Source organism: Chionomys nivalis, chromosome 2, assembly GCF_950005125.1.
Source record: "Chionomys nivalis chromosome 2, mChiNiv1.1, whole genome shotgun sequence".
NCBI lineage: Eukaryota > Metazoa > Chordata > Mammalia > Rodentia > Cricetidae > Chionomys > Chionomys nivalis.
In genome coordinates this window covers 82628556-82656336 of record NC_080087.1, presented here as the reverse complement: position 1 = coordinate 82656336, position 27781 = coordinate 82628556, and the positions used below count along the sequence as shown (strand labels likewise).

The 27781-nt window shown below is 49.9% G+C and overlaps 1 protein-coding gene across 5 annotated transcripts; it reads right to left on the bottom strand.

Moving 5' to 3' along the window:
- Positions 1–9: 9 nt before the first annotated feature.
- Positions 10–27677, bottom strand: Sirt2 (sirtuin 2). Of its 5 annotated transcripts, none has more exons than XM_057758722.1 (16): positions 27581–27675; positions 26779–26825; positions 22868–22916; positions 22527–22640; positions 17287–17328; positions 17079–17185; positions 16936–16992; positions 11369–11437; positions 6477–6606; positions 3495–3554; positions 3249–3304; positions 3060–3136; positions 2927–2978; positions 971–1041; positions 779–845; positions 10–686 (listed from the first exon to the last, which is right to left on the bottom strand). In XM_057758722.1, the coding sequence occupies exons 1-16, from the start codon at positions 27594–27596 to the stop codon at positions 531–533; spliced, it is 1170 nt and encodes a 389-aa protein (XP_057614705.1). In that variant the 5' UTR covers positions 27597–27675; the 3' UTR covers positions 10–530. The 5 variants fall into 5 exon arrangements, with proteins under 5 accessions (XP_057614705.1, XP_057614731.1, XP_057614717.1 ...); XM_057758748.1 differs by having other exon boundaries at positions 22868–23033; positions 27581–27607; XM_057758734.1 differs by lacking the exon at positions 26779–26825 and having other exon boundaries at positions 27581–27677.
- Between the last annotated feature and the right edge of the window lie 104 nt (positions 27678–27781).

The window sequence follows — 27781 nt, the reverse complement described above, 5'->3', positions numbered from 1 at the left end:
TGATTAGTTTGTTTGGTTTTAGTTTGTTTCCAATAAGCAAGGTCCCCTGCCCATCCCCCACTGGCTGGCAAGTGGGTCTCTAGGAAAGGGGAGACAGCACCCACTTTGTCTGTGGGAGGCAGAGACCCCACAGGCCCCATCCCCTGGGTGAAGTCATATTTCACTAAAGAAGTCCAGCCCCCGTGTGGGGTAGGTTAATTTGATTTAGCCACAGGTCCCCTGAGAACAATAGAGAAATACCTTGTTCTGGCACAGTTAAGAGTTTTAGGGTAACCTGATCTCTGGGAGTAGTTAGAAGTTAGGGAAGGTTGCTTCTTGCCCTGGGGGGGGGGGGGTTAGAGGCTATGGCTGTTAGAGATGGGCTGTGCAGGCCTCAGCCTCAGGAATATTAGAATTTTCTGGGATTTAGTTGGGGACCCTGGTTTCAAGAAAGTGGTTAAGAGAACGAAGGATCTCCTGAGCCCCAACCAGCTGCACGTTAGAGGGACCATGCTGGCTGGGACTCCGCTGTCCTGCTTGTGAGGTAGTGGTCACTGGTGCTCCTCTTTCTCTTTGGTCCTGGCCACCTCCTTGGCTGGAGGTGGGGACTTCTTAGGGGAGGTGGTAGTGTTGGGGTTGGGGGTCTGGGACCCTGACTGGGCATCTATGCTGGCATGCTCCTTCCGGACAAGGTCTTCCAGCTCCTTCTGCAGGGGCAAAGGTCAGAGAAGTCAAAGGTTACCATAATATATCCTCATGGGGCTGGGCTCAGGATGGGTTGGGTGGCCTAGCTCCTCACCTTCCATCCAAGGAGGTCAGCAAGGGCCAGGCAGCCTTGGTCACAGTCACCAAGCCAGGCTACATCCCTGCAGCGTGAGCAGGAGTTAGAGAGTGGGCTGAGGCCTGGCTGGCCTCTGTCTCCTTTCCCACCTCAGCCTGCCCTTCCCAAGCTGTTTCCGCCCCCCCCCCACCCCCCATGCCCAGGCCTCACCTGTAAGCCTTCTTGGAGTCAAAGTCCATGCCACCTCCCAAGCCCATCATCATGCCCAGGAAGGGATCTGTCTGTGGGGACAGGACAGCTAAGAGCATGTCTATGGGGACAGTACAGCCCCCAGAGCCACCAGACCTGGCTTATATTTATTATCCAGACAAGGTTTCTCTGGGTAGCCCTGGCTGTCCTAAAACTCACTCAGTAGACCAGCCTGGCCTTGAACTCAGAGATCAACCTGCCTCTACCTTCCGAGTGCTGGGATTAAAGACATGCACCACCACCCCTGGCTTGTTTTTATTTCTGAAGTGTATGTAGTATGCATGTGCGTCTCCGTATGTCTGCCCTTTGTGCAGGGTGCTCAGAGGACAGAAGAGGTGTCAGATCCCAGGAACTGGGGCTTAAGGTAGTCAGGAGCTACCTAACACAGGTACTGGGAACTGTACTTAGGTTTCCGGATGAGTGTTCTTAACCACTGAGCAATCTCTCCTGTCCAAAACCATTATTTTTTTCTGTCACTGCTGAAGCTTGAACCCATGGCTCTGTGTATGCTAGGCAAACACTCTGCCACTGAGCTATTTCCCCAACCCAAACATATTCTTTTTGAGACAAGGTTTCTCAATAGGCCTGGAATAGCAATTGGTGAGACTGGCTGTCTAGTGAGCTCAGGGACCCACCAATCTTTGCCTCTCCAGTGTGATCGCAAACACAGGCCACCACCCTTCTCGTGTCGCTTCAGGTCTTCTGTGCCCTTTGTTTCCTGTCCACTCAGATTTGCCACAGATGTTTAATCAGAATCTGATTTGGAGGGTGCTATCATTTTTTTTTTTTGATTTTTTTTTTTTTTTTTTTTTGGTTCCTGTCCTGGAACTAGCTCTTCTAGACCAGGCTGGACTCGAACTCACAGAGATCCGCCTGCCTCTGCCTCTGTAGTGCTGGGATTAAAGGTGTGCGCCACCACCGCCCGGCGGGTGTTATCATTTTATTTGAGCTTTTTCCCCAGAACCTTCTATCCACCAGAGACGTCCCCTCTTTTTGTATTTTCAGCAGTTGCTGGTAGTGAGTACCCAGACACACGAGTGAGTTCCCTAGAGATGGGACTTGGTGATGTTTACATTTCTAGAAGATTGCTAGGCAGTGGTGGCACACGCCTTTAATCCCAGCGCGAGGCAGAGACAGGTGGATCTCTGAGTTCAAGGCCAGCCTGGTCTACAAAGAAACCCTGTCCTGAAACAAAACAAAACAAAATGACAACAAAAAGTTCCTCCAAAACAACACAGCCAGGTGTGGGGCACAAGCCTGTAATTCCAGAACTTGGAAGGCAGAGGCAGGAAGAGCAGGAGCTCAAGACCATCTGTGACCACCTGGTGAGTTTGAGAGGCCAGGGCTGCATGGGAGCCTGTCTCATAACTGTCTCCTGAGCTCACACCGCATCAAGCCACACGTCGGGGAGACACAGCGTAGGATGTGTGTGCTCCAAATAAACAGCCACTGCCTACGAGGGGCTTGTCCCCAGACTCTGATATGTAAGAAGGTACTAGAATAGTAATGCCTGAACACTGTGGCCGCCCCCCCGCGCCCCCCCACAGAGGCAGGCCACACCCCTTCCTATGCATCTTCTCTCTTGCCCAGGACTAAGGCCTCCTCTGGAGAGGTGAGTCAGGCCTAGGCAGTCTCAGTTGGCAGTCAGCTGTGCACTGATTGGTCTCCTGGATCCCAGGAAGCACTCGGGCTTCAGCAGCTTCAAGGTATGGTTCTGTCATTGGCTCAAAGAAATTCAGAGTGCAGCGTCCGGCCTGCCCAGCACCCCATTCCCATATTCTCCAGCCTGAGCTAACAAGTCTAAAGCACTGGAGCTCTCCAGGTAGGATACAGAGACCGCTCTCATCCTCCTGACGAAGAGGGCGAAACAGCCCCCAGTGCAGAGGGAGAGGGAGAAGAAAGTTGAGGCAGACTCACCTGGCCGGTCTTTTCCTTGTTGATGAGCAGGCGTGGGGTAGATAGTGGTGCTCTGGGAATGGGGAGCTGGGATTCAAGATCTGCCCTGGTGCCCTGTTCCCAGCTGACCCCCAGCCCTACGCCCTCAACCTACTTGCTGATGAGGGAGGCGAAGGGCTGCACCTGCAGGGAGGTGCCCATGATGATGAGGAGGTCCACCTTCGAGAAGTCCTGCAGGGAGCATCCAGGAAGGACTTGGACCCCACTGCTCATGCTTTGTACCCCGCCTCCCCTCCAGCCCAGCAGGCGGCCCAAGTGGGCCGTGCCCAGGGTGAACACTTACTGACTGCATGCAGGAGAAGAAGCGAGGCGGAAGATTCTCACCGAAAAACACGATGTCTGGGGTAGACAGACAAAGGAACACAGGGACAGGAGAGGAGGATGGGCTAGAAAGGCAGGAGTCGGGGGCAGACTGGGGCCTGAGGCGGCACAGATACCCACCCTCTGCAGGACACAAGGCAGAGGTGACCAGAGGTGGAGTGTGGGGAAGAGGGGCCCAGATCCAGTCCCCCCAGGCCCTGAGGCTCACCAGGCTTTACCACGCTCTGACATTTCTCGCATGTGGGGATTGATTCTGAGAAGATCTTCTCTGGGTGGGAAAGAAGGAGGAAGAGGGAGGTATGAGGCCTTCCAGGACTGGAGCAGCCCTCTTCTGTCCTTCCCTACTGTCAACATAAAAGCATCCCGGGTGACAGTGGTGCATGCCACTAAGCCTGCTTTTGGGAGAATTCAGGAGGGAGGGACTGTGAGTTCGTGGCCAGCCTTGGCTACACAGCAAGACCATGTCTCAAAAACCCAGAGCTGGGGCAGGGAAGTAGCTCACTGTATGAAGGCATTTGCTGCCAAGCCTGATGACCCACATGCTAAAAGGAGAGGAACAACTTCTGCAGATTGTCCTGTGACATCCACAGGCGTGCTGTGCATGTGTAGACCACATCCACATCCACATGCAAACACACAAATAAATGCGAAAATTACCTAACAACAGCAACAAACCCAAGAGCTAAGGATGCTGCTCAGTGGTGGAACATTATGGGACTTGGGACACGATTCATCAGTAGAACCCCTGCCTAGAATCCCCCAGTGAGGGGCTGGGGTGAGGCTCAGTGGTAGAGCCCCTGCCTAGAATCCCCAGTGAGGGGCTGGGGTGTGGCTCAGTGGTAGAGCCCCTGCCTAGAATCCCCAGTGAGGGGCTGGGTGTGGCTCAGTGGTAGAGCCCCTGCCTAGAATCCCCCAGTGAGGGGCTGGGGTGAGGCTCAGTGGTAGAGCCCCTGCCTAGAATCCCCCAGTGAGGGCTGGGGTGTGGCTCAGTGGTAGACACTTGACCTTGCAGGCCTAAGCCCCAGCACCACAAAACAAACAGTGCCCCCACCACTAAGGGATCTCCTGGGGTACCCTTCCGGCTTATCAAAGAAGTGCTCCCTTCCTAGAGAGCTGTCACCTTCCTCTCCAGGCATCCAGGGGGTGGCCCCAAGCACCACTGCCTACAGCCAGTGAATGCTAACACTGGAGCAAACCCACATGCTCCTGACAGGCACCCTGGACTCCACCAGACCCCCATCTGGGGAATGGGAGTCAAGCCCTTCCTATGGGTCTTGGGGACAGTCCTATTTGCCCCTGGGTCAGGAAAGGACATCCAGATAATTTTGGGGTGGAGCCAACTTCGAGCTCATCTGCCTGGGCTGGGGGTGGGGGGGTGGTGGTGGTGGTGGTGGTGGTGGTGGTGGCGGCGGTGTGGACTCTGACAGCCTTCTCCAGTCCTGCCCTTAGGACAGTCACGTTCCTCATTGCTTATGGAGCAGGGAGCTCAAGAGCACGTCTGTCATTTGCAGCCCGCAGAGCTGGCCTCAGCTGCTCAGCCCCTCATCTCTTGGCTCACAGAGCGCGATTCTAGCCGCCACCACTCAGGGTGTTGCTGTACAAACAACATGCTGTTCTGCAGGTGGCAGACGCCATTCCACAGGGACATACGGGGGTGATGCCCATTGTCCGCCACCCCAGCTGTGCACACTTGGGCTGCTCAGGAGCCCTCAGTCTGGGGCAGCTGGCTGGCGTTCTGTCAGAAAGGCGTGACCTTCCAGGGTCCTGGCACAGAAGCCACAGCTGTCCTGATCTCGAGGGGACACCAGAAGCTTTGTGAAGTCAGCATAAAGAACATAGCTTCACAGAGTGACACAGCAGCTTCAGACTCAGCACAATGGCTGCCAGAAACAGGCTGGGGCTGGCACTGAGGGCGTGGGACTGGCTCTTTCTCTTGGATGCTCTGTCCTTACGTAAGCGAGACAGTGACAGTAGTGACAGTAGTGAGCTCTGTCACGTGTGCTTATAGCACCATCTCTACACATTTCCCTGTCTACTATGGAAGTCTGAGTTACACGGAACTTCTAAAATTTACTGTTATTTTTTGTCACGTAGCCCAGCCTGGCCTGGAACTTGCTATGTAGCCAAGGCCTGCCCCAAACTCCCGATTCTCCTACTTCTATCTCATAATCAATAAACATAAAAATTTCATAAAACTAGAGACCCTGTCTCAAAAATAAATTTAAAATGTTCTGGGCCAGCAAGTTAGTTCAGAAGGTAAGGCCAGCTGGGCAGTGGTGGCGCACGCCTTTATTCCCAGCAGAGGGAGGCAGGCGGATCTCTGTGAGTTGGAGGCCAGCCTGGTCTACAAGAGCTAGTTCCAGAACAGGCTCCAAAGCTACAGAGAAACCCTGTCTAGAAAAACCAACCCTCCCCCCTCAAAAAAAGGCAAGGGCATCTTCAAACCTAACAGGACACGTCTGGTGTTAGAAGAGAATGAACGAGCCGGGCGGTGGTGGCGCATGCCTTTAATCCCAGCACTCGGGAGGCAGAGGCAGGCGGATCTCTGTGAGTTCGAGACCAGCCTGGTCTACAAGAGCTAGTTCCAGGCCAGGCTCCAAAGCTACAGAGAAACCCTGTCTTGAAAAACCAAAAAAAAAAAAAAAAAAAAAAAAAAAAAAAAAAAAGAAGAGAATGAACGGAGCAGTGGCCCACACTGGTCTTCAGGATGACGCTGTGTTTGCCTTGATGTAAGGACTTGAGTGTAAAATGGCGAAACACCTTGCGGGTCATAGAGCTAGATGCTCATGACTTCAGTGACTCTGTGACACGGTGACTGTGAGCCGACACTGAGTCTCCGTGCAGCTGGCCGTGCTACGTAGTTCATATGTAACCATAGTCCGGCAGAAGGGGTGGCAAGGGAGCAGAGATTGGCCACCACCTCGAATCCCTGGGGCTTCTACAGCACTATAAAGAGCAGGGGAGCTGAGTGCCTGCAGTCTCAGCACTGGGGAGACTGAGGCAGAAGCGAAAGCTCAAGGCCAGCCTGGGCTACACAGACAAATCTAGTCTCAAAAGAAGCCAAGCAACTCACTAACTAGCAAGGGCTAAGGAGCTCAAGAGGACCACACTGGTGCCAAAGCCCATGGAGACCTGGTTACAGCTCGGGCAAGGAGTGGGAGGGCCTCGTCCGTGCTGTCCAGGGCCTCACCTTTCATCCAGCTCAGCGAGTACTCTTGTCGGCAGGAGGAGCTGACGCAGTGTGAGGTGTAGAAGGTGCCGTGGGCCTCCACCAGGTCCTGGGGCTCCAACCCCGCCACTCGTTCCAGTGTGTCTATGTTCTGGAGGGGGAGACGGGAAGGTCAGGAAGACAGCCTGCCCTCGTAGGCTCTGAGAAGAGGAACGGCGAGGGTATGTACAAAGTTCCCACTCTTCCAGTGGGGCTACCAAAGGGTTAACAGTCAGGGCTGCTTAAAGTCTGCCCAGGCTCAAATTTCTATAAGGCCAGACCCACTGATCATCAGCCCCATCTGACCCTTCTGTAAACTCAGGCCACGGCTCCCATTCTTTAGAGAAGTTCTTGTGTTAGAGAGCCACGCTTCCCACCATTTGCCACAAGTTATTAAAGCAACTACACCTATGCAGGCCCCAAACTGCGTACACAACAACTCTGGCTAAGCACTGGTATAATAAATGAATCCACTCAGGAGTCAAGGTGGCTGCTTGCATCCCTGCACTTGGAGCCTGAGGCAGGAGGACTCCTGGAAGGAAAGGTCAGCCTGGGCTACAGCTAGTGTCAGGCCACTTAGGGCTACATGGGAAGACCCTGCCTCAAAAACTGGTAGTGCACGCCTTTAATCCCAGTGCTCAGGAGGTAAAGGTAGGCGATTTCAGTGAATAGGAGGCCAGCCAGGTCTACAGAGTGAGTTCCAGGACAGCCAGAGCTACACAGTGCCTACAACCCTGTCTTGAAACACAAACAAACAAAATAACTGAAATAAATAATAAATAAGACCAGGCATGGTGGATCATGCCTACAATTCCAGGCTACAAGTCTGGGACTAGTGTAAACAGCACAATGAGTTCCAGGCCAGCCCAGGTGACAGTGTGAGATCATCTTGAAACACCACAACGAGAGGCTGACAAGATGGCTCAGCAGGTAATGGCATTTGCCACCAACCCGATTTTGACCCCCGGAAAACCACGTGATAGTAGGAACTCCCAAGTTGTCCTCTGAACTCTACACACACACTAAATAAATGTCATCCGATTTTTTCACGTTAATAAATAAAATGAAAGAATGGCTTATTTGTTTCTTTGGGGGGAGTCATGTCTTTTTGAGACAGCCCCAACCTTGAGAACCTCCCACTAAAGTGCTGGGGTAACAGGGATGACCGCCACACCTGGAAGTCGCACTTCCTGCATCACTGGAGTGTAGCGATCCACAAGCAAATGACTTACTAAGGGCCCATAGAACTACCACGGGAAACCCGGCTCAGGACCATAGGGGATGCCTGGATCTCAGATCCTGTTGGATCCTACCCGTACAATGGGGCTATGTCCTGATGACCCCGCGGGAGGTCAAAGTGCCTCTGACCCGGGTACCCAGCTGCACATCACAGCTGAACATCACACCGGAACGATGACGTGGGGGGACTGCTGCCTCTCCCCGGTACCAGAGTAAAGCTGGCCTGGTGCACTGGTTGTGATCTGGGCTGCAAGCGAGGGGAGGCAGAAAGATGACAGGTTTAAGGCCTGCCTGGCTCATGGCTCAGCAGGAAAGTATTTGCCTAGACTCTAGCAAGGGGGCGGGGCTGGGGATGTGGCTCAGTGGTAGAGCATTTCCCCTGCACACAGGAAGCCCTGGGGCCTACCTATCCCAGCACACCCCACCCCCCAGACCCATGGGCTGAGGGGAGGGGAGGAGAAAAAAGATTAATCCTCAGCTATTAGAAAGCATGGTACTGTGTGTAATGTGGGCATGGAAGGATCCCCAGACAAGGGGCTGGGTGGAAAAAGCAGCATGCAGGGAACCTTCTATATTGTGTTGGAAGACCACAGCAGCCCAGGCGATCCTAACTGCTAATGTGTAATGGGCTCCTGTGTCCTGTGCTGAGAACAGCACCACACAGCTTCAGAGCTGCTGGGTCGGCACAATCACAAGTGAGGTTTGCTGTGTTCCAGAAAGCGGGCCAGTGACTCAAACAGTGACTGAGGAGAAGAGGGCAAAGAGCCCGAGGAAGAAAACGGTCACGAAGTGGGCAAGTGAGACATTTTTTCCACCTTTAGACATTTTACATAATAAGTCACTCAAAAATGTGTGGGGGCGGGGGCTGGAGTGACGGTGGAGCAGTTGAGAGTGCTGGATGATCTCCCAGAAGACCTAGGTTTGGTTCCCAGTGCCCACGTGGCAGCTCACACCACCTCTTAACGCCCTCTCCTGGCCACTATGGGCACTGCATGCACTGGTACACATGCATGCAGGCAAAACACACATAAAATAAAATAAATATAAAAAATATAAATATAAGCCGGGCGGTGGTGGCACACACCTTTAATCCCAGCACTTGGGAGGCAGAGGCAGGCGGATCTCTGTGACTTTGAGACCAGCCTGGTCTACAAGAGCTAGTTCCAGGACAGGCTCCAAAACCACAGAGAAACCCTGTCTCGAAAAACCAAAAAAAAAAAAAAAAAAATATATATATATATATATATATATATATATATATATATATATATATATATTGTCCTGGGACCTCCAAACTTTTGATGTGGCATGCTTGCACATGTGTGTGCAAACATGCACACACCAACTAAATTAATTAAAATTTACAGAATACTGCGGGTAGTTGTCAACTATCTGAACATTTCGCACTGAACAGGTTTCTGCTGGCTTTCTGATGATATCTGAAAGTGCCAGCAGCCAGGGCACTTGGCAGCCCTCACTCCCAGCCAGCTTTGTCTGGGCGTCAGGTTCTCACCCCGTCATCTGAATCAACATGCACAGACTTCTCCAGCAGCCTTTCCGCTCAGCCCCGGCTCCATGTGCAGTCGCCCCCACTCTCTATGGAGCTGTCTCCCAGGGTCTCGAGGCAGAGTGCCATTTCCTCAACACCTTCCCATCCACGCTTCATCTTCCAAAGAGACGCCTGACCTTCCTGTTGTTCTTCCTCAGTGGCCCTCACCAGAGGTCCGTATTCCAACCACTTTGGCTGGACAAACATGGCAGCTTCCTGCCTGCTCTTGGAGGCTCCCTTGCTCCTGTCCCCACACACACTCACAGTGAGTCTCTGCCTGAAGCTTCCTTCCCTCCCAGGTCTCAGGTCTTTGCTTCAGCGTCACCCTCTTGGTGAGGCTTCCATGCCTACCCTGTGTGTGCCAGCACCCACTCCCACAGCCCCAAATGGCCTCGGCCTGGGACCGTCTGACATGCTAGGCGTGTCTGTGACACACCCCTCCTGTCCTGTCACAAACATGAGACTCTCAGCACCAAGGCTGCAGGGGTGTCTGCTCTGCAGGGGTGTCTGCTCTGCAGGGGTGTCTGCTCTGCAGGGGTGTCTGCTCTGCAGGGGTGTCTGCTCTGCTCGCTCTGGCAGTGCCACTCCTGGGTGGACATCTACTGTCACAGAAGCTAGCAAACAAAGGTGCCAGAGACACACAGAACCACATGCAGCCTTCGTCCTAAGCCTTGCTCTGTGAATGAGACTAATTCTGAGTTAGGAATGTCCTGAGCATGGGCAGCCCCTGAAGGAATGAGCTGTCCCTTCCCCAACTAGGACCTCCAGGCACCTGCCCTCCATTCATCCTCCCCCTGGTGGCCATTTCTGACACTGCAGGTGTCTCATAGGATTGCCAGAGGCAAACAATTCCTATTAGTAGTATTCAAGTGTTAACTCTGTACAATCTGGAGTTCTGCTTTTCCTTTCTATTTTTTTTTTTTTGTGTGTGTGTGGGGGGTGTGCGTGCAGGACTTGGCTATGGAGCAAGGCTGGCCTTGAATTCACTATGTAGTCCAGGTTGGACTTGAACTCACGGTACTCCTTCTTCAGCCTCCCAATGCTGGGACTACAGGTGTGTGTTCCCGTGATTGGCCAGCTTGTGTTCTGAGGTGCAATTTATAGCGCACGTGGACACTGCCGCAGAGCAGTCTGAACTGGAGCACATCGACGAGTGAGGGAGAGGCCCAAACTCTCCTGTCTGGCTACTCAGCAGCAACTGGCCAGCCTGGTCTACAAGAGCTAGACGTCAGCAACTGGAACATGCTTCTGAACACTCCAGTGTGGCCATGGTGTCCTGTTAGCTACTGTAGCCAAGGCCAGGCTCGCACACGTCATAAAAAGCAAACCTCCTTCATGATACAGTGTCATCTGTTAGGAAACTGTCCCAGTGTCCTGACTGGGGATGGCTGTGGTACATATGGTGTCCCTCAGATAAGAGTCTTTCTGCAGTGTCGTGGGATGATCTGATGGGAGTTCACTGTTACCTCACAATAGACTACCGCTGGGCGGTGGTGGCGCACGCCTTTAATCCCAGCACTCGGGAGGCAGAGGCAGGCGGATCTCTGTGAATTCTAGGCCAGTCTGGTCTACAAGAGCTAGTGCCAGGATAGGCTCCAAGCTACAGAGAAACCCTGTCTCGAAAAACTAAAAAAGAAAAAGCAAAAAAAAAAACTCACAATAGACTTGAGAGGGCCTGAAGTTGCTTATGATCTTTTTATTATCAAAAAAATTCTCATGTGCATTTAGTTTATATTTTAATAAAGCATTTGATTATCCAGTTATTTTAAAGACAAGATTTCACAGCCTGAAGTCTGGCATCAAACTCACTTTGTAGCCAAGGATGACCTTGGATTTCTGCCCCTTCTGTCTTCGCTCCTTCATGTAATCACTTACCCAATTTATGGTCCCTATTTTCTAAAGGGGAAACTGAGGTTAAGAGGAAGAGGCTCACTGCAGGTCACTCACTAAAACTAGCTGAGCCCTGGTCACTTGCCTTGTGCCTGCCTGTGCCACCCCCAGTTCTGATGGAGGGTTCCAAACCCATCCAGCCTACTGCCCACCAGCCATGGCCAGCCCTGCCCCTGCCCGCCCGCCCGCCACCTACCTGCGTGTAGCAGCGCAGCAGCAGCCCCTTCTCCTTCAGCAGGCGGATGAAGTAGTGGCAGATGGTCGGCTGAGGAGAGAGTAACAGTGTGATGGAAATATCCACGGGCTGCCACAGGCCTACCCTACGCAAGGCCCAGTGAGGAGGAGCACGACATTCTCCCACACCACAGACGAGGAAACCCATTAGAGGGTGAGGTGCTGGCTCGTGGCCTTCACCAGTCAGTTAATTGCACAGTGACGTTCCCACCAGGCCTCGGCCGCAGCCCTTTCTGAGACTCCCAGCGGCTTTCTTATACTTGGGAAAACTGAGGCTCAGAGCCACGAAGTAATGAGGAGAGGGTGAGGAGGGCGGCCAGGCCGGCCAGGCCGGCAACCCGTTCCTCCTCCTTTCTTTTACTTTCTTAAAGTCGTTTAGTATTTATTTGGAGTTTTGGGTTTTTTTTATTTATTTATTTATTTATTTATTTATTTATTTATTTATTTATTTTTGTATAGGCTTGGCTGTCCCAGAACTTGCTCTGTAGACCAGGCTGGCCTCAAACTCACAAAGACCTGTCTGCCTCTGCCTCCAGAGTGCTGGGATTAAAGACGTGTCCCACCACTGCCTGGCTGCAGGGATTTTTTTTTAAAATGATTTATTTACTTTATGTGCATTGATTGGTGTTTTGCCTGCATGTGTATCTGTGTGAAGGTGTTGAATCTTCTGGAACTGGAGTTAGACAGTTATTAGCTTCTATGTGGTTGCTGGGAATTGAACCTGGGTCCTCTGGAAGAGTAGCCAATCTGATCTGCTGAGCTACTGCTGCAGCCCACCAAGTGCTTAGACTAAGGATGTGCACCACCACACCAGGCCTTCCTTCCTTTTAAAAAATATTTTATTGTTTTTAATTATGCATATGTATATGGGTCTGTGTGAGCAAATGCATGTGACTTCCAGGGCCCACTGAGGCCAGAGGTGTCAGAGCCCCGGGCAGCTGGAGTCCAGGCGACTGTGAGAGCCTGACGTGGGTGCTGGGAATTGAAGTCTGTATGCTCTTACACGCAGCTCGCCACTGCTGGGGAGATTATTTTCAGGTGTGTGACTTTCATTTATGTTGTGTTTGTTTAACTCTGTGAAGCTGTGCTGCTGTGCCTGTCTAAAACACCCGATGGTCCTAATAAAGAGCTGAAGGGCCAATAGCGAGACAGGAGCAAGGAAAGGCGGGGCTGGCAGGCAGGATAAATAAAAGGAGAACCGAGGAAGAAGAGAAGCGAGAGAACATCAGGGTCAGCCACCCAGTCAGTCCCGGAATAAGAAGGAAAGAAAGGTATATAGAAATAGAGAAAGATAAAAGCCCAGAGGCAAAAGGTGGTTGGGATAATTTAAGAAAAGCCTGCATGAAACAAGCCAAGCCAAGGCTGGGCAGTCATAATAAGCCTCTGTATATGATTTATTGGCGAGCCCCTCAAAAAGCCAGAAGAGTAAAACATCACACAACATTGTGGCGTTCCAACGTAAGGCTCTATATCCATCTCAAGCCTGAGAAAGCTGGGCCCTCCAAAACAGGCGCTGCTGTTCAGCTGGCAGCGCTAAATAGAAACAGCAAGTAAAAACTGCTTGTGGCAATGCATGTTTGACTCCCACAGCTAGAAACGCTTACTACAGTTCTCAGGCATGCGCCTCCAACAGGCTGCAAACTCTGGCTTAGCTTTCACCACCTGACCCGAGCAAAGCCGGCTGTTAGAACACCGGAGGATCCAGGTATAGCTTAGCAGTCTACAGTTTGCTTGTGTGGTTAAAAAAAAAAGGCTAAAAGATATGCAGTAAAAAAGATCCAGATGGAAAAAATCTAAACAGGTTCCAGTGTGTTTTACAATGTGTGTAGGCTTAAGAAAGAGAATGGGTATAGGCAGTCATAGAAAAAAATACATTAAAAATAATAGTCTTTTATTTATTTATTTATTTATTTATTTATTTATTTATTTATTTATTTATTTTGGTTTTTCGAGACAGGGTTTCCCTGTGGCTTTGGAGCCTGTCCTGGAACTAGCTCTGTAGACCAGGCTGGTCTCGAACTCACAGAGATCCGCCTGCCTCTGCCTCCTGAGTGCTGGGATTAAAGGCGTGCGCCACCATCTACAAGAGCTAGTTTCAGGACAGACTCCAAAGCCACAGAGAAACCCTGTCTGGAAAAACCAAAAAAAATAAAAAAATAAAAAAAAAATAAAAAATAATAGTCTTTTAAAGAGACAGTAAAAGTAATATGAAAGAAAAAAGCTATGTAAAATTGGGAAACATAGGGAATCTGGATCCTGTATAGTATTGTGTTGCTTTTGAATTTTTTGTTTGCGGAAAAACAAAGAACTGTTGCTAAGAGACCTGGAATTGAAAAAAGGGACTGTTGAAATAAAGCAGCCTAGATATTTTAAGAAAGCCTTAACTTTAAAAAAAAGTTAAAAATTTATTTGTCAAATGGAAGTCAAAAAGGCTTTGGAGAAGTGGTTTTGTTTTTGTTTCCACAGGAAACAAGAGGCTGTGGGTTTGTTACAGGTTGAGTTGGATCTGGTTTGATCAGGGGAGACCGCCTGAAATTGACAGGTGATGTCTATCAACAAATGTCATAACTGGTCTTCCCAGGACTTGACAGGTGATGTCTATCAACAAAGGTTATAACTGGCCGGGCGTTGGTGGCGCACGCCTTTAATCCCAGCACTCGGGAGGCAGAGGCAGGCGAATCTCTGTGAGTTCAAGTCCAGCCTGGTGTACAAGAGCTAGTTCCAGGACAGGCTCCAAAGCCACAGAGAAACCCTGTCTCGAAAAAGCAAAAAAAAAAAAAAAAAAAAAAAAAAAAGAAAAAACAAAAAACAAAAAAAACAAAGGTTATAACTGGTCTTCCCAGGACTTGGCTGTTATCTCAAATTTCCTCTCTGGGACCCTAAAGATGCCTTCACCCACATTTAGCAGGAAGCAGTCTACAGAAAACAATGTCCACATTCCCAAGAATGGGTGTGGGTGGGTCTTTGGTTATTTGGTGGTCGTGAATGTTTGTTATAATTTAGAGGAATATAGGATAAAAAGACAACTATTAATCTCAGATATTTTGTATTAGCATGGATTTTGGTATATGGGTACAAATTAAAAGCCAATTTTGTTACACTGTATATGTGTTTTACTCTTGTTTAAAGGACTTTTGTGTCCTGACACAAATTTAAGGTCATTTTTGTTACAACACTGTATATATGTTTCTACTCTTGTTTAAAGGATTTTGTCTATTGATATTTTGTATATTAACACCAATTTAAGGTTATTTTTGTTACAACAGATTTTATGTTTTGCTCTTTTTTTAAGGTATTGTACCTATCCAGTTCATTTTAAAATGTAAGATAAAACTCTAGTTTTTGAAAGCTATTATTATGAACTGTATAGGACAATAAATAAACACAGGCCAGGAGTTAGTCATCTATAACAATCAAATTTGTAGATAGTCTAGGTATGTTTGACAGATTATATGGAGATATATTTTAGATAGATGGTCTTCAAACCATTCAAAGAGCCACAAAATATGGCATTTAAAATGTTTTGTTAATTTAGTGATTTTTATGACAATGAGACACACATCACCAATTTACTTCAGAGATGATGGGCACTGAAGAAACTCCTTCTGGAGTTTGCTTTCAATGTGGCAAGGTTAGCCACTGAGCAAAGAAACTGTTCTTTTTTTTGTTTTTGTTTGTTTGTTTGTTTGTTTGTTTGTTTGAGACAGGGTTTCTCTGTGGTTTTGGAGCCTGTCCTGGAACTAGCTCTTTTTTTTTTTTTTTTTTCTGGGTTTTTTCGAGACAGGGTTTCTCTGTGGTTTTGGAGCCTGTCCTGGAACTAGCTCTTGTAGACCAGGCTGGTCTCGAACTCACAGAGATCCGCCTGCCTCTGCCTCCCGAGTGCTGGGATTAAAGGCGTGCGCCACCACCGCCCAGCAAAGAAACTATTCTTGCCTGGACTGCTTGACGATATGTTGTATAAACTGGACATGCAGGACCCACAGGAGAGTGACCACTGAACTTTGCCCAAACAAGGCTGGACGGGTCCTTCAGGGTTCCTGCTTCACAGAAGAAACTTCCAGACACTCTGCAGGACACAGAGGAAAGTGACCAACAAATTGCCCATACAGGCAGAACAGTCATTCAAGTTTCCTGCTTCATTGAAAAGTCTTCCAGACACTATGGGCCTGAAAGCTGAAGATGGATGCCCCAATGTTGCAAAGGAAGTGTCCGGCAGTCAGATGTGTCTGTCATTTATACAATTTTCGGAAGTTGTTCGCAATGCACTTTTTGTTTATTCAAAATAATATTATTCTTCTGGGGTCTTTGATGGAGTTGAAGACCAGATAGTTATAGTTGAAGTTTTCCTTAGTTATGATAGAGAGTAAATTAGTTATTAAACTATAGATTCAATAAGATAGGATCGATAATGGGGTATTTTCTTTTAATTTGCCAGATATAAATGAACTGGAATCCATTACATTGTGAATGTAATCTTTACTTGATAATTGTTCGTATTGTACACAGTCTTACCATGTTAAACTTTTTCATTTTTGTTTAGAAAAAAAAGGAATTGCTGGGGATATTATTTTCAGGTGTGTGACTTTTGTTTACACTGCATTTTTTTTTTTTTTTTTTTTTTGGTTTTTCGAGACAGGGTTTCTCTGTGGTTTTGGAGCCTGTCCTGGAACTAGCTCTTGTAGACCAGGCTGGTCTCGAACTCACAGAGATCCGCCTGCCTCTGCCTCCCGAGTGCTGGGATTAAAGGCGTGCGCCACCACCGCCCGGCTACACTGCATTTGTTTAACCCTGTAAAGCTGTGCTGCTGTGCCTGTCTAAAACACCTGATGGTCCTAATAAAGAGCTGAATGGCCAATAGCGAGACAGGAGCAAGGATAGGCGGGGCTGGCAGGGGTATAAATAGAAGGAGAAATGAGGAAGAAGAGAAGCAAGAGAACAGGAGAGGAGGACATCAGGGGCCAGCCACCCAGTCAGCCACGGAGTAAGAAGGAATGAAAGGTATACAGAAATGGAGAAAGATAAAAGCCCAGAGGCAAAAGGTAGTAGGGATAATTTTAAAAAGACTAGCAAGAAACAAGTCAAGATAAAGCCGGACATTCATAACTAAGAATAAGTCTCTATGTGTGGTTTATTTGGGAGCTAGGTAGCAAGCCCCCCAAAAGCCAAAAGAGTAAAACATCATACAACCCTCCACCTCTTCCACCTCTTCCAATCCTTTTTTTTTTTTTAACTTTTGAGACAAGGTTTATGTAGTCTAGGCTGACCTTGCATTTGAAAGTTTCCTGTCTGCCTCCCACTTGCCACAGTGCAAATGTGGGAGTCAGTATTCTCCTTCAATCACGTGAGTCCCAGGGACTGAACTCAGCTGTCATCAGGCCTGGTGGCAAGTGCCTTTACCCACTGAACCACCTTGCCAGTCCCAGAGTCTGGGTTCTCAACAATCATATAATGCTTGTTTGAGGGGCCTATAAGGAGCCTCTTTCCCTTGTCTGCTCATCCCAATCTCCCCGGGGGAAAAAAAGACCTCACCTTGAACTGCCCGGGATAGAGCTCCTTGGCAAGGGCAAAGAAAGGTTCTGGATGTTTCTGTAGGAGAGAGAAGCAGAGGGCCACAGGACAGGTAAGATACGGCCTGGAGCTGGGAACTCCCTCCCCATATCTCAGGAGACTACCTTGAAGTAACTGATCTCAAAGATGGCTTCCGGGTAAGGAAGATGGTACTTCTCCAGGTTCGCATAGAGGCCAGTGGTTGGGGAGCGGAAGTCAGGGATACCCGCAGCTAAGGAGGAGCGCTCAGTCAGAGGTTCTAGCCCCATACATGCAGGAATCCTTCCAGGGCCCCCACACCACTAGGAGTGGCTGGAAGGAGGGAACACTTACACGTGGAGATTCCGGCTCCCACCAAACAGATGACCCTGCGACCTGGAGGAGAGAGTTTATATCATGTGATAAGGTTTCTCCTCCCACCCGTATTGCTGGTGGGGAGGATGGTATTGGCAGCCCCATATTACAGGTGAGGAAACCCAGCTAACCAGAAGGGACAGCAGAGGGAGTGGACAGCAGCGGGTGAGGTCTTGGGGAGAAGGCTGCAGGGCCAGCTCGGGGGTACAAAGCTGGCTAGTTTGAAGGCTGGAGTCCCATCCCTACAACCTTGAAAATCAAACCAAACCAAATTTGGGTAACAGCTTACTTTCTGGATACAATATTGTATGACTTTAAAAACTTATTTTTAATTAGTTTTCTTTTTTGAGACAAAGTCTCATTCTGTAGTCCTGACTGGCCTAGCACTGGCTATGTAGACCAGACTGGCCTTGAACTTACAGAGATTTGCCTGCCTCTGCCTCCAGAGTGCTGAAATTAAAACTCTGCCATCACTGCTGGTTTTAAGTCCCTTTCTTTCTTTCTTTTTTTAATCTGATGCAGGCAGATCTCTGTAAGAGATCCTGATTTACACAGTGAGTTCCAGCTAGCTGGTGCAAAGAAGTGAGATCCTTCTCAAAAAATAAGACAACAGAAAGATGAGGCTAGGTAGAAGGCTCAGAGGTTAGGAGCACTTGCTGTTTGTCTAGAGGGCCTGAGTTCAGTGTCCAGCACCCATGTCCGCGCACAGCCACCTGCTACCTCCAGCGCCATGTGGTCCAATGCCTCTGGCCGCTGAGGGTACCTCTATACCTCTTGGGTGTTGAAGCTATGGTGTGCACCAGCGTGCCTGCTGTCATTTCCCTTGGTTTTGAGACAGTGTCTCCCTATGTAGTCCAGGATAGCCCGGAATCCTGAGCCTCCAGGTGCTGGGGTGACAGGCTTCAATTTCAGACGACCCATTTCCAGAGTGTTATACACAGCCCTCACCGTGCTGCTCTGTCCACACACAAGCCGCCCGTCAGCCTGCTCCTTTGAGTCCACTGCACTCATTAACCTTTGATTTTCTTTTGGACAGAATCTCCTGTATCTCAGCTTTCAATTCTCCAGTAGCCAAGGGTGACCTTGAACTTCTGATTCTCCTGCTTCCATCTCTAAGTGCTGGACCACAGGCGTGCACAACAAAGACTAGCTTTTCTTTGCTTTCTTTGAGACAGGGTCTCACTGTGAGCCTGGCTGTCCTTGAACGCACAGGGACCTACATGCCTCTATGTCCTCAGCGCTGGCATGAAAGCTGTCTGCCACCAAGTCTGCCCACGCCCAGCATTTGAACTCGGGGCTCTGCGCATGCTAAAGGAGCACTCTGCTGACCGAGCACATCTCTAGATCCTAGATTGTACTAAACTTTTTCAGACCCATGGTTGTATTCTTCTTTTGTTTTGTTTTTCAAGACAGATTTTTCTCTGTGTAGCCCTGGCTATCCTGGAACTCAACTCTGTAGACCAGGCTGGCCTCGAACTCACATAGATTTGCCTCCCTTCGCCTTCCCAGTGGTGGGATTGAAGGCGTGCGCCACTACTCCTACCTCAATGGTTTGTATTCTTTTTTTTTTTTTTCAAGATTTATTTATTATGTATACAACTTTCTGCCTCCATTTATACCCACATGCCAGAGGAGGGTGCCAGATCTCTTTACAGATGGTTTGGAGCCACCATGTGGTTGCTGGGAATTGAACTCAGGACCTCCGGAAGAGCAGACAGTGCTCTTAACCACTGAGCCATCTCTCCAGCCCCAATGGTTTGTATTCTTGTGAGAGCTTTGCTCCCAGTTTTTTTTAAATTTTCATTTATTTATTTTGCTTTTTTGAGATAGGATTTATCTGTAGCTTTGGAGCCTATCCTGGAACTAGCTCTTGTAGACCAGGTTGGCCTCAAACTCACAGAGATCCACCTGCCTCTGCCTCCCGAGTGCTGGGGCTCCCGGTTTTTAATAGTTCTTAGAAAAGAAGATGGGTGCTAGGCAGCAGTGGAGGGCACTTGGGGGACAGAAGCAGGCAGTTCTCTGTAAGTTCAAGGGCAGTCTGGTCTACAGAGCTAATTCCAAGACACAGTCAGGGCTGCACAGAGAAACCCTGTCTCGAAAAAACAAAACAAACAAAAAAAAAAAAAAAGAAAGAAAGAAAGAAAAGAAAAGAAGATGGGTGATATGGTCGAACCCATTCATAAGAACATAGCTGGGCAGAAATAGCCCTGTTTGTGGCCTCAGCTGCTGGCTGGCAGGCAGCCCAGCGACACAGCCCTGGCATCTGTCTGTTAGCTGATAGACAGACACAAGTGTGGTGTCCCATGAATTGGGCACCCCTGGGGTATTCTGTTTAAAGGACAAGAAGTATGAACAGGGGCTGGAGAGATGGCTCAGAGGTTAAGAGCACTGGCTGCTCTTCCAGAGGTCCTGAGTTCAATTCCCAGCAACCACATGGTGGCTCACAACCATCTGTAATGAGATCTGGTGCCCTCTTCTGGTGTGCGGGCCATACATCGAGGCAGAATGTTGTATACATAATAAATAATCTTTAAAAAAAAAAAAAAAAGAAGTATGAACAAAGGTCAAAGCCTGGTGAGATGGCTCCGTGGATAAGGGCATTTACTTGCGGCCAAGACTAAGATGGATTTCAAGAAATTACATGGTGGAAGGAGAAAACGAACTCCTGAAAACTGTCCTCTGCCGAGCACACATGCACCTACACTAACACACATCACACACACAATCACACATAAAACGTCTAAACCGGGTGTGCTGGCACACATCTTTAATCCCAGCACTTGGGAAGCAGAGGCAGGAGGATCTCCATGAGTTTGAGGCCAGCCTGGTCTAGAAAGAGAGTTCTAGAGCAGCCAAGGCTACACAGAGAGACCCTGTCCTGAAAAACAACAAAATGAAACGACAAAAATGTTTTTAAAAAAAACAAACAAACAAAAAATAAAAGCCACAGCCTGGGCGGGCACTCACTTCTTTAGGATGTAACTGTCCCTAGTCTGGCTGCAGACCATGGGCACTGAGACTGGGGAACACATTCTAGATTCCAGGGGCCTGAGTGTGGTAGTGCATGCCTATAATACCAACATTTGGGGGACTGAAGCGAGATAGTCACAGCTGCAGGGCAGGACCTTGCTTCAAGGGCCCTGGTACTTGCCAGATGTCCGCACCAAGTCATGGCCTTCCTGTGCCTGTGTCCTCTTCTGTTTAGCTGACTGCCAGAGAGACCTCACAGCTCTCCTGTGATAACCAGGCACAAAGACGTCTGGGAAGTCCTTAGCCCAGAGCCTGGCTAACAGCCACGGGCTGACTAATCACATTTATCCTAAATCCCTCGCCCTCTAGGCCAGTGACTCTAAGATCTGAGTGTACGGAGAAGAAAAGACAACGGTTCCTGGCCACTGCCGGGGTTCTCTGCAGGCAACTGCCCAGCCTGCAGCAGGAGAGGGAGGCTCAGCCGCCTAGCCTGGCTGCCAAGGAGGGAGATGAGCAGCTGGAAGAGGGGGAAACTGGAGAAGACGGCCTCAACAAAGGGCTGTTCAGGACCCTCAAAGCCCCATTGTTCCTGCTGAGGACCGCCAGGGCCTGGTTTCTCAGACTTTGCTCAACGAGAAATACAAATATCACTAGCTGGTGACCCAGCTAGTTGGCATCTGAGACAAGCTTCCTGTAATAATAGTACAGCAAACACACCCACAGCTCTCAAGACTTGGGTCCTGCTCTAATCACTGTTTCTTCTGGGGTGTGTGTATGATGTTTCTCAGGAGCTGTCCACCTGTTTTTGTTTTTTTCACACATTTATTGGTGTGTGTGTGTGCCCAGTAAAGGTATGGAAATCAAAGAACAACTTCTGAGAGTTTTTTCTCTTCTACCACGTGGGTTCCAGGGATCCAGTTGAGGTTGCCAGGTTTGGTGGTAGTTACCTTTGCTTGCTAAGCCATCCCCATCCCCATCGCGTTTGTTAAGGCGGGGGTCTCTCACTGGGACCTGGGGCTCGGCTTGGATCTTTTTGCTTCTATCCCCCAGCCCTGGGCGTAAAAGCACTGAGCATCTTAGGCGGGTGCTGGGGATTCGGCCCAGGTTCGTGCTGGTGTGGCAGCACTCTGGCCTGACATAGCTCCTCAGTCTCTGGTTACCTCTTGTTTTATGAAGCCCAGGCTGACTTTCAGTTTAGACCCTCCTGCCTCAGCTTCCAGACTATCTGGGACTGCAGGTGTGCCAGTGCGTTGGGCACAGTCACACTCCTGATAATGAGCCTCACCCTGAGTCACCCCAGAGGGCCTGGTGCTGTTGGTCTATATTCCCAGCTCTTTGGAAAGCTGAGGTGGGCAGATCAACCTTCAGGGACTGTAGCGTAAACTCACACCCATCCAGCATACAACCGTGAAAAGAGGCTGGGCCGGCAGCTCAGTGGTGCTTGCCTAGCCGCGTGGGGGCCCTGGGCTCCATCCTTGGCACCTACTTGTGCCATTCCTCAAAAACAAGCAGTGACTCAGGTCTGGCCAATCAGAGACAGGGAACTCAGAGGAGGCAGAGCTCAGGGCAGTCATGTGACTCAGTCTGGGCCAGTGTGGCCTGGTTCTCTGTGCAAAGGTGCCCTCTGGAGTAGGAGCTGGGCTGGTCTCCTGTGTGCAGCTGCCCTCCCCGCTCCAGCCACCCACACGGCACACACAGACAAACCTGTCAGACTTGTGGGGCTCGAGAACAACATCCAAGCACCTCACTCCACCACACTAACTGCTTACAATCTTATTATGTAGTTCAGGCTACTCTCAAATTCATGATCCTCTTGCCTAAATTTCCTGAAGAGGTTTGTTTCTTTTTAAACGTGCAGGTGTTTTGCCTGCGCGAATGTCAGGTACATAACTGACAGCCACGGTGGCTATAAATAGAATCCCCTGGAACTGGAGTTACAGATGGTTGTGAGCCACCACGTGGGTTCTGAGAATCCAACCCAGGTCTTTTGGAAAAGCAGTCAGTGCTCTTAACTAGTAAGCCATCTCTACATCTCAAGAGTGGGGTTTCTTCCCATTTTTTATTTTAGGAAAGCTCTCATGTAGCTCAGGTTAGCCTTAAACACACAACACAGCTGAGGCCAACCTTGAAAGGCGATCCCTTTGCTCAGGGTTGGGATTACAGGTATGGACCACCACACTCGGCAGCTTTTCTTACTATTCATACCCAACAACTCGGAAGTCACTTTGGGCCGGGAGTGGGGGACTCACAGCGCTCGCTCTGCATGTAGCGGGTCACTCCTTCGAGGCTCAGCTCGTCCAGCAGACGCTCCTTCTGGGAGCCCAGACCCAGGGTCTGGGAGAATAAGTTCCGCAGAAAGTCCACTGACCAACAACAAGAGAGACAGTGCCAGGTAGGCGTCGGGCCGGGGCCCAAGGGCCTTGCCCAACCATGTAACCTACTATCCTCCCACCATCGAAGTCCCAGTGTCTCCCACAGGCAGCAGCCTCAGGTAGCAAGTTCATTATTACACGCTTTAGACATGACTCCTGGTAGAGTCCTACCCCAGGCCCCAGATCACCTCCCAGCCCTCCTCCAGGAAGACACTTACTCTCTGCCTCTCCACCAGCAGCTCCTTCCTCAGTGTCCGAGTCTGAGTCCTGGAAGGGGCAGGTGGGATGGCCAAGCCCAAGAAGTAGGGTTAGGGAGGCAGGGAGGGGGACGGGATGGGGGTGACGCCTGGTTCAAGGAGAGTAGGGCTCTGACCAGGAGGTGGCCTGGAGAAGCAGAGGGCCAGCATGAGGGCTCCTGGACAGGTGGCCTATAGGGAGGGGACTCACATCTCTTCGTGTAACTGACTTTCTAGGCCTTATCTTTTTTGAGATGGGATCTCTCTGGCTGGCCTAGAACTGGCTATGTAGACCAGGCTGACCCAGAACTCCCAGAGATCCACCTGCCTCTGTCTTCTAAACTTAAAAGGCATGACCTACCATGCCTGCCCCCATCTTTTTTGTTTTGACAGGGTCTCACTATATATCCCTAGTTGGCCTAGGACTCACTATGTAGACTAGGGTGCCCTTGAACTCAAAGATCAACTTGCCTCTGCCTCTCTCTGACTTCTGAAATTAAAGGCACATGCTACCATGCCTAACTTGCTTTTTGAGATAGGGTTTTATGTAACCCAGGCTAGCCTCACACTTGCTAGGAGGTCTACATGACCTTGAACTTGGGATCCTCTTGTCTCCACTTCCCCAGTGCTAGGATTGCAATGTGATGCTTTAGATCATGTCCACCATTCTAACCAGTTGGCCATCACAGCCTGATAATGCTAGAACTGCAGCGAGGGTTTCATGCACACTGGGTAACCACCGCCACTGCAGCTAGGCCTCCAGCCTGGGGGCCTCAACTTGTCCATGCGGATCAGAGGTTGCTGTGAGACTGAACAGTGAATCCCTGGGCCTCTCAGCTGGTCCTCTCCACTTCCCTGGGCCACCTGCCACAGCCTAGTCACTGGTGATGCTGCTTCTGTCCCCAGATGTGGACCTCTCAAGGTGACCCCACCTTGCTCCAACCAACCATGTTCCAGAGTGGCCTTAGCATCTACCCAAAGCCAGCTCCTGCTCCTAGTCCCCTTGCCAAATGGCCTCACTGTCCCTTAGATGGCTTCCCTACCCCACCCTGTCCTCATGCCAATTTCCCGTGTACCCACTCAGCCTCTTGATAGCCCTCCTCTTACCCCCATCTCTCCATTCCAGAGCTCTACCTGATTCAGTCAGTTCTCTCCCCTGGGGTACTGCTCTGGCTTCTTTGACTCAGTTTCCATCTCTGACCCTCCTCTTCCCCATATGTGTTGGCCTGTTTAGGGCAGTCCACCCCTTTTTCTTTTAAGCCCCCTCAAATTACAAACATCTGCTGAGTGCCATAACATCAGCCGCACAAGGGCAGGGGCTTGATGCCCAGCCTAGATAAAAGGACTTCCAGAACCATCTGCCACTAAATGCATGCAGACTGGGTGCTAGGCTAGGGCTGGTCAGAAACAGTCTGACCAACTCAATCAACTAACTGCTCAAAAGTCCCCAGACCACCCCTTCCCTACTATGCTTCCAAACCTCCTTTTCAAATTACTTTTTTTTTTTTTTGGTTTTTCGAGACAGGGTTTCTCTGTGGTTTTGGAGCCTGTCCTGGAACTAGCAAATTACTTTTTAAAAAGATTCTTTTGTCATTTCTGCTGTTTTGAGACAGGGTCCCACATAGCCCAGGTTGGTTCCAACTTGCTATGTATCTGAGGGTGACCCCAAATTCCTGCGCTACCTACTTTTATTTCTGGGGGGGCTAGAACTGCAGGGGTATGGCAGCACCGTGCCTGACTCTCAAATGATTGCTTCCTGAGTTTTAAAGCTAAAAAGCTGGCAAGAGGGTGCACCAGGGAGACATGCTTGCCACTCAGCCTGACTGTCTGAGCTTGCTCCTGGGTTCCTCACGGTGGGAGGGGAGGACAGATGTCCTCGGATGACCACACATGCACTGTGCATCCTACCCACAAAACAAATAGAAATTAAAAAGAGACAGGTCTTACTATTTCGCCCAAGCTGGCTTCTAACCCACAATCCTCCTTTTTCAGCCTCCTGAGCCTTTACAGAATGAACAAATGCTGAAGCAAAGTCAAGCAGCAGTTAAACAGAAAGAACTCCAGCGGCTTTCCCTGCATGAGTTTTTACGCATTGATATCGTAGACGTGGGTCTTGCCAGAGTATGATACTTCATCATGTTTCACAGACCCACCTCATTCTTTTATAGATTTACTTTAATATGTGTATATGTGTATGTTTGTGCATGTGGAGTCAGAGCCCCTGGAACTGGAGTTACGGCCTCTTGTGAGCTCCCGATATGGGTCTGGGAATGGAACTCGGCTCGTCTGGAGTAGCAGTATACATTCTTAGCCACAGAGCCGTCTTTTCAGCCTCTCACCTCATTCTTTATTATGGCTCCATAGTAACACATTGTATGATGAACCATAGTTCATTGACTCCCTCTCCTGACGGCCACTGGGGCCTTTCTAGTGCTGCCCTGTCTGGAAAATGCCGCAATTGATACCCCCACATCATCTTTGCCACTGAGACCCCTTCTGACTGAAATCTTTTGGTCTGGCATTGAGTCTTATTTTAGGAGCCAGACAAGTAAGATAGCAGGGACCCACAGCAGGCTGTCCCAGTTCTGCTGTGCACTTATGGGAGTACTGTTGACTACAGCTTCCATACCTGCCTCCCTTTGGAGAGTGATCTCATAGCGATGGGCATGCTGGCATTCAGTGATGGTAGGCACTGTCTATCACAATGCTTCTCAGTCTGTGGGTGGTGACCCCCTGGGGCTTGAACGACCCTTTCACAGGGGTCGGGGAATAGACATCCTACATATCAAATACTTACAATTCATAATGGTAGCAAAATGACAGTTATGAAGTAGCAATGAAAATAATTTTATGGTTGAGGGTCACCACGACATGAGGAATTGTATGAAAGAATTACAGTGTTAGGAAGGCTGAAAACTACCAGGAAGACAACCTGGCCCGCGGGGGCTCTGCAGGCATTGCAAGTGTCTCCACACATCTCTGAGATGGCTCATCTACCTCCCCTCTTTAGTGGACTCGTTTGCTACAGGTTTTAAGCTCTTCCCTTTCAAGTTCCACATCTGTAAAGTGTCCATGAAACGCCTTACGCTCACTGGGATGCCGGAGAGACTAAATGAGGTCAGGGAGACTAGAGTGCAGTCAGAACACCAATAAAGGACCACCCCGCAACAACTACCGAAAACATCTCCTCCTCCTCCTTGCCCCTCAGGTCTTCTCACTCTGCAGGGAACACCATAGCTGATCTAATTAAGAAAATTCGAAATCACTTCACTTAGTAGAACACTGTGGCTATATCTTGATCTTGTTCACTAGCTTGCGAGCTCCTCCAAGGATGAGTTTTGCTAGACCCATCTATAATCTCTGACCCACAAAGTTTGCTGTGCATTCCTGGAGTGCCCCCCCCCCCCGCCCCCAGACAGAGTCTCAAATACGGCCCAAGCTGTCTCACATTTCTCCATCTTCCTCCTCAGCCTCCCAGGCGCTGGGGATACAGGTGGCATCACACCCAGCTCTGTGCCACTTTTACAATCAACCCTATAAGGTCATTTCCCCCACCCCATGAGATCTGTGAGTTTGAGAATCAAACTGGAAAACTCTCTTCCAGGTCCAGCACAAATGAGGTTCAGAAGGAATTGAGGAAGGGGTGGGCAACAGAAAGACAAGAGGACAATATGGAAGGGCAACCGGTGGTTGAGGCTGTACATTTTCCCTTGACAGTCCCCAGAAGCCACCATCCCCAGGAGGCTGTACTAATCCCCAGATGGAGTTAGGAATCAGGACCATAAGCCAAGGGCCCTTGGGTAAAAGCCTCCCCTTGACGCCCCCCCCCCCCAGTTTGGAATGAGGAACCAAATCCATCTCTCTCCTTCCCTCCACCCCTTTCCCCATCTCACCTGAGCCTCCTGCACCTTCCCTGCCTGCGTCTCCAGAGGGTCAGAGGCTGGGGAGGAGGGGGAGCAGACGTGGTTACAGTGCGGGGTAATAGTTAAAGGGATGAAGGGTTCATAGTGGTGGAGGCAACAAGAGGACCCACCAACCTAGTTCTCCTGGAGTCGGGGATGGTAATGAGACTGTCAGAGATGGGGAAAAGCTTATTTTAGAAAGAAAGACTGTGTGAGGAGGAAAGGCTGAGGGGAAGGTTTAGGAGGAGAAAGCAGGCGAAACAGGACTGAAGGAAGACTTCAAAGTTAGGCAGGTCATGGTAGTGTGTGTGCCAACCAGAAGAATGAAGGAGAGCGAAGTTTTTCATGAGAAGTAAGTAGGGATACCTCTGCTCAGAGTTGAGTGTGGGCGAGGAGATACAGTGGAGGTGGAGGTTTAGGAGAAGCATAGGAACCGAAGGAATGAGATAGGGGCAGCAGGGGTCCCCCAACATCCTACAGTTGCCCCTAACACCAAACAACCTTGGCAACCGGGATCGTGGCAACTTTGGTCCTTAGCAACGAGGGTCCTCAGCAACCAAAGTGCAAGAAACGCAATCATTAAGAACTTGGCAAACGGACCCTTAGAAATCTCACAACCCAGAATCCCACCATCCTAGCAATACCGACCACTTAGCAACGGTCCTCCAAATCCCACTCCCTTCACGCAGCCCCTTTCTCCCACCCTACCGAGCCTGCCCTCGGGCCCCGGGGCCTGCAGCCCAAAGCCAGGCCCCGGCGCGGCCCGACCCTCCCACCTGGGCCCCCGACTCACGGTCCGGCTCGGCCATGGGAGCTGGGTGGGGGCCCTCGGAGCTGTCACCGACTGCTCTGTCCCGTGACGGCACCGGAAACGGGGGGGGGGGGGTCCAGATAAGTTATAGGACTACAACTCCCGGCAACCAACGCAGTCCCGCAAATACTTTCGTACACTGCGCCTCTCACGGCAAAGAACTACAGATCCCAAAAGGCCTGG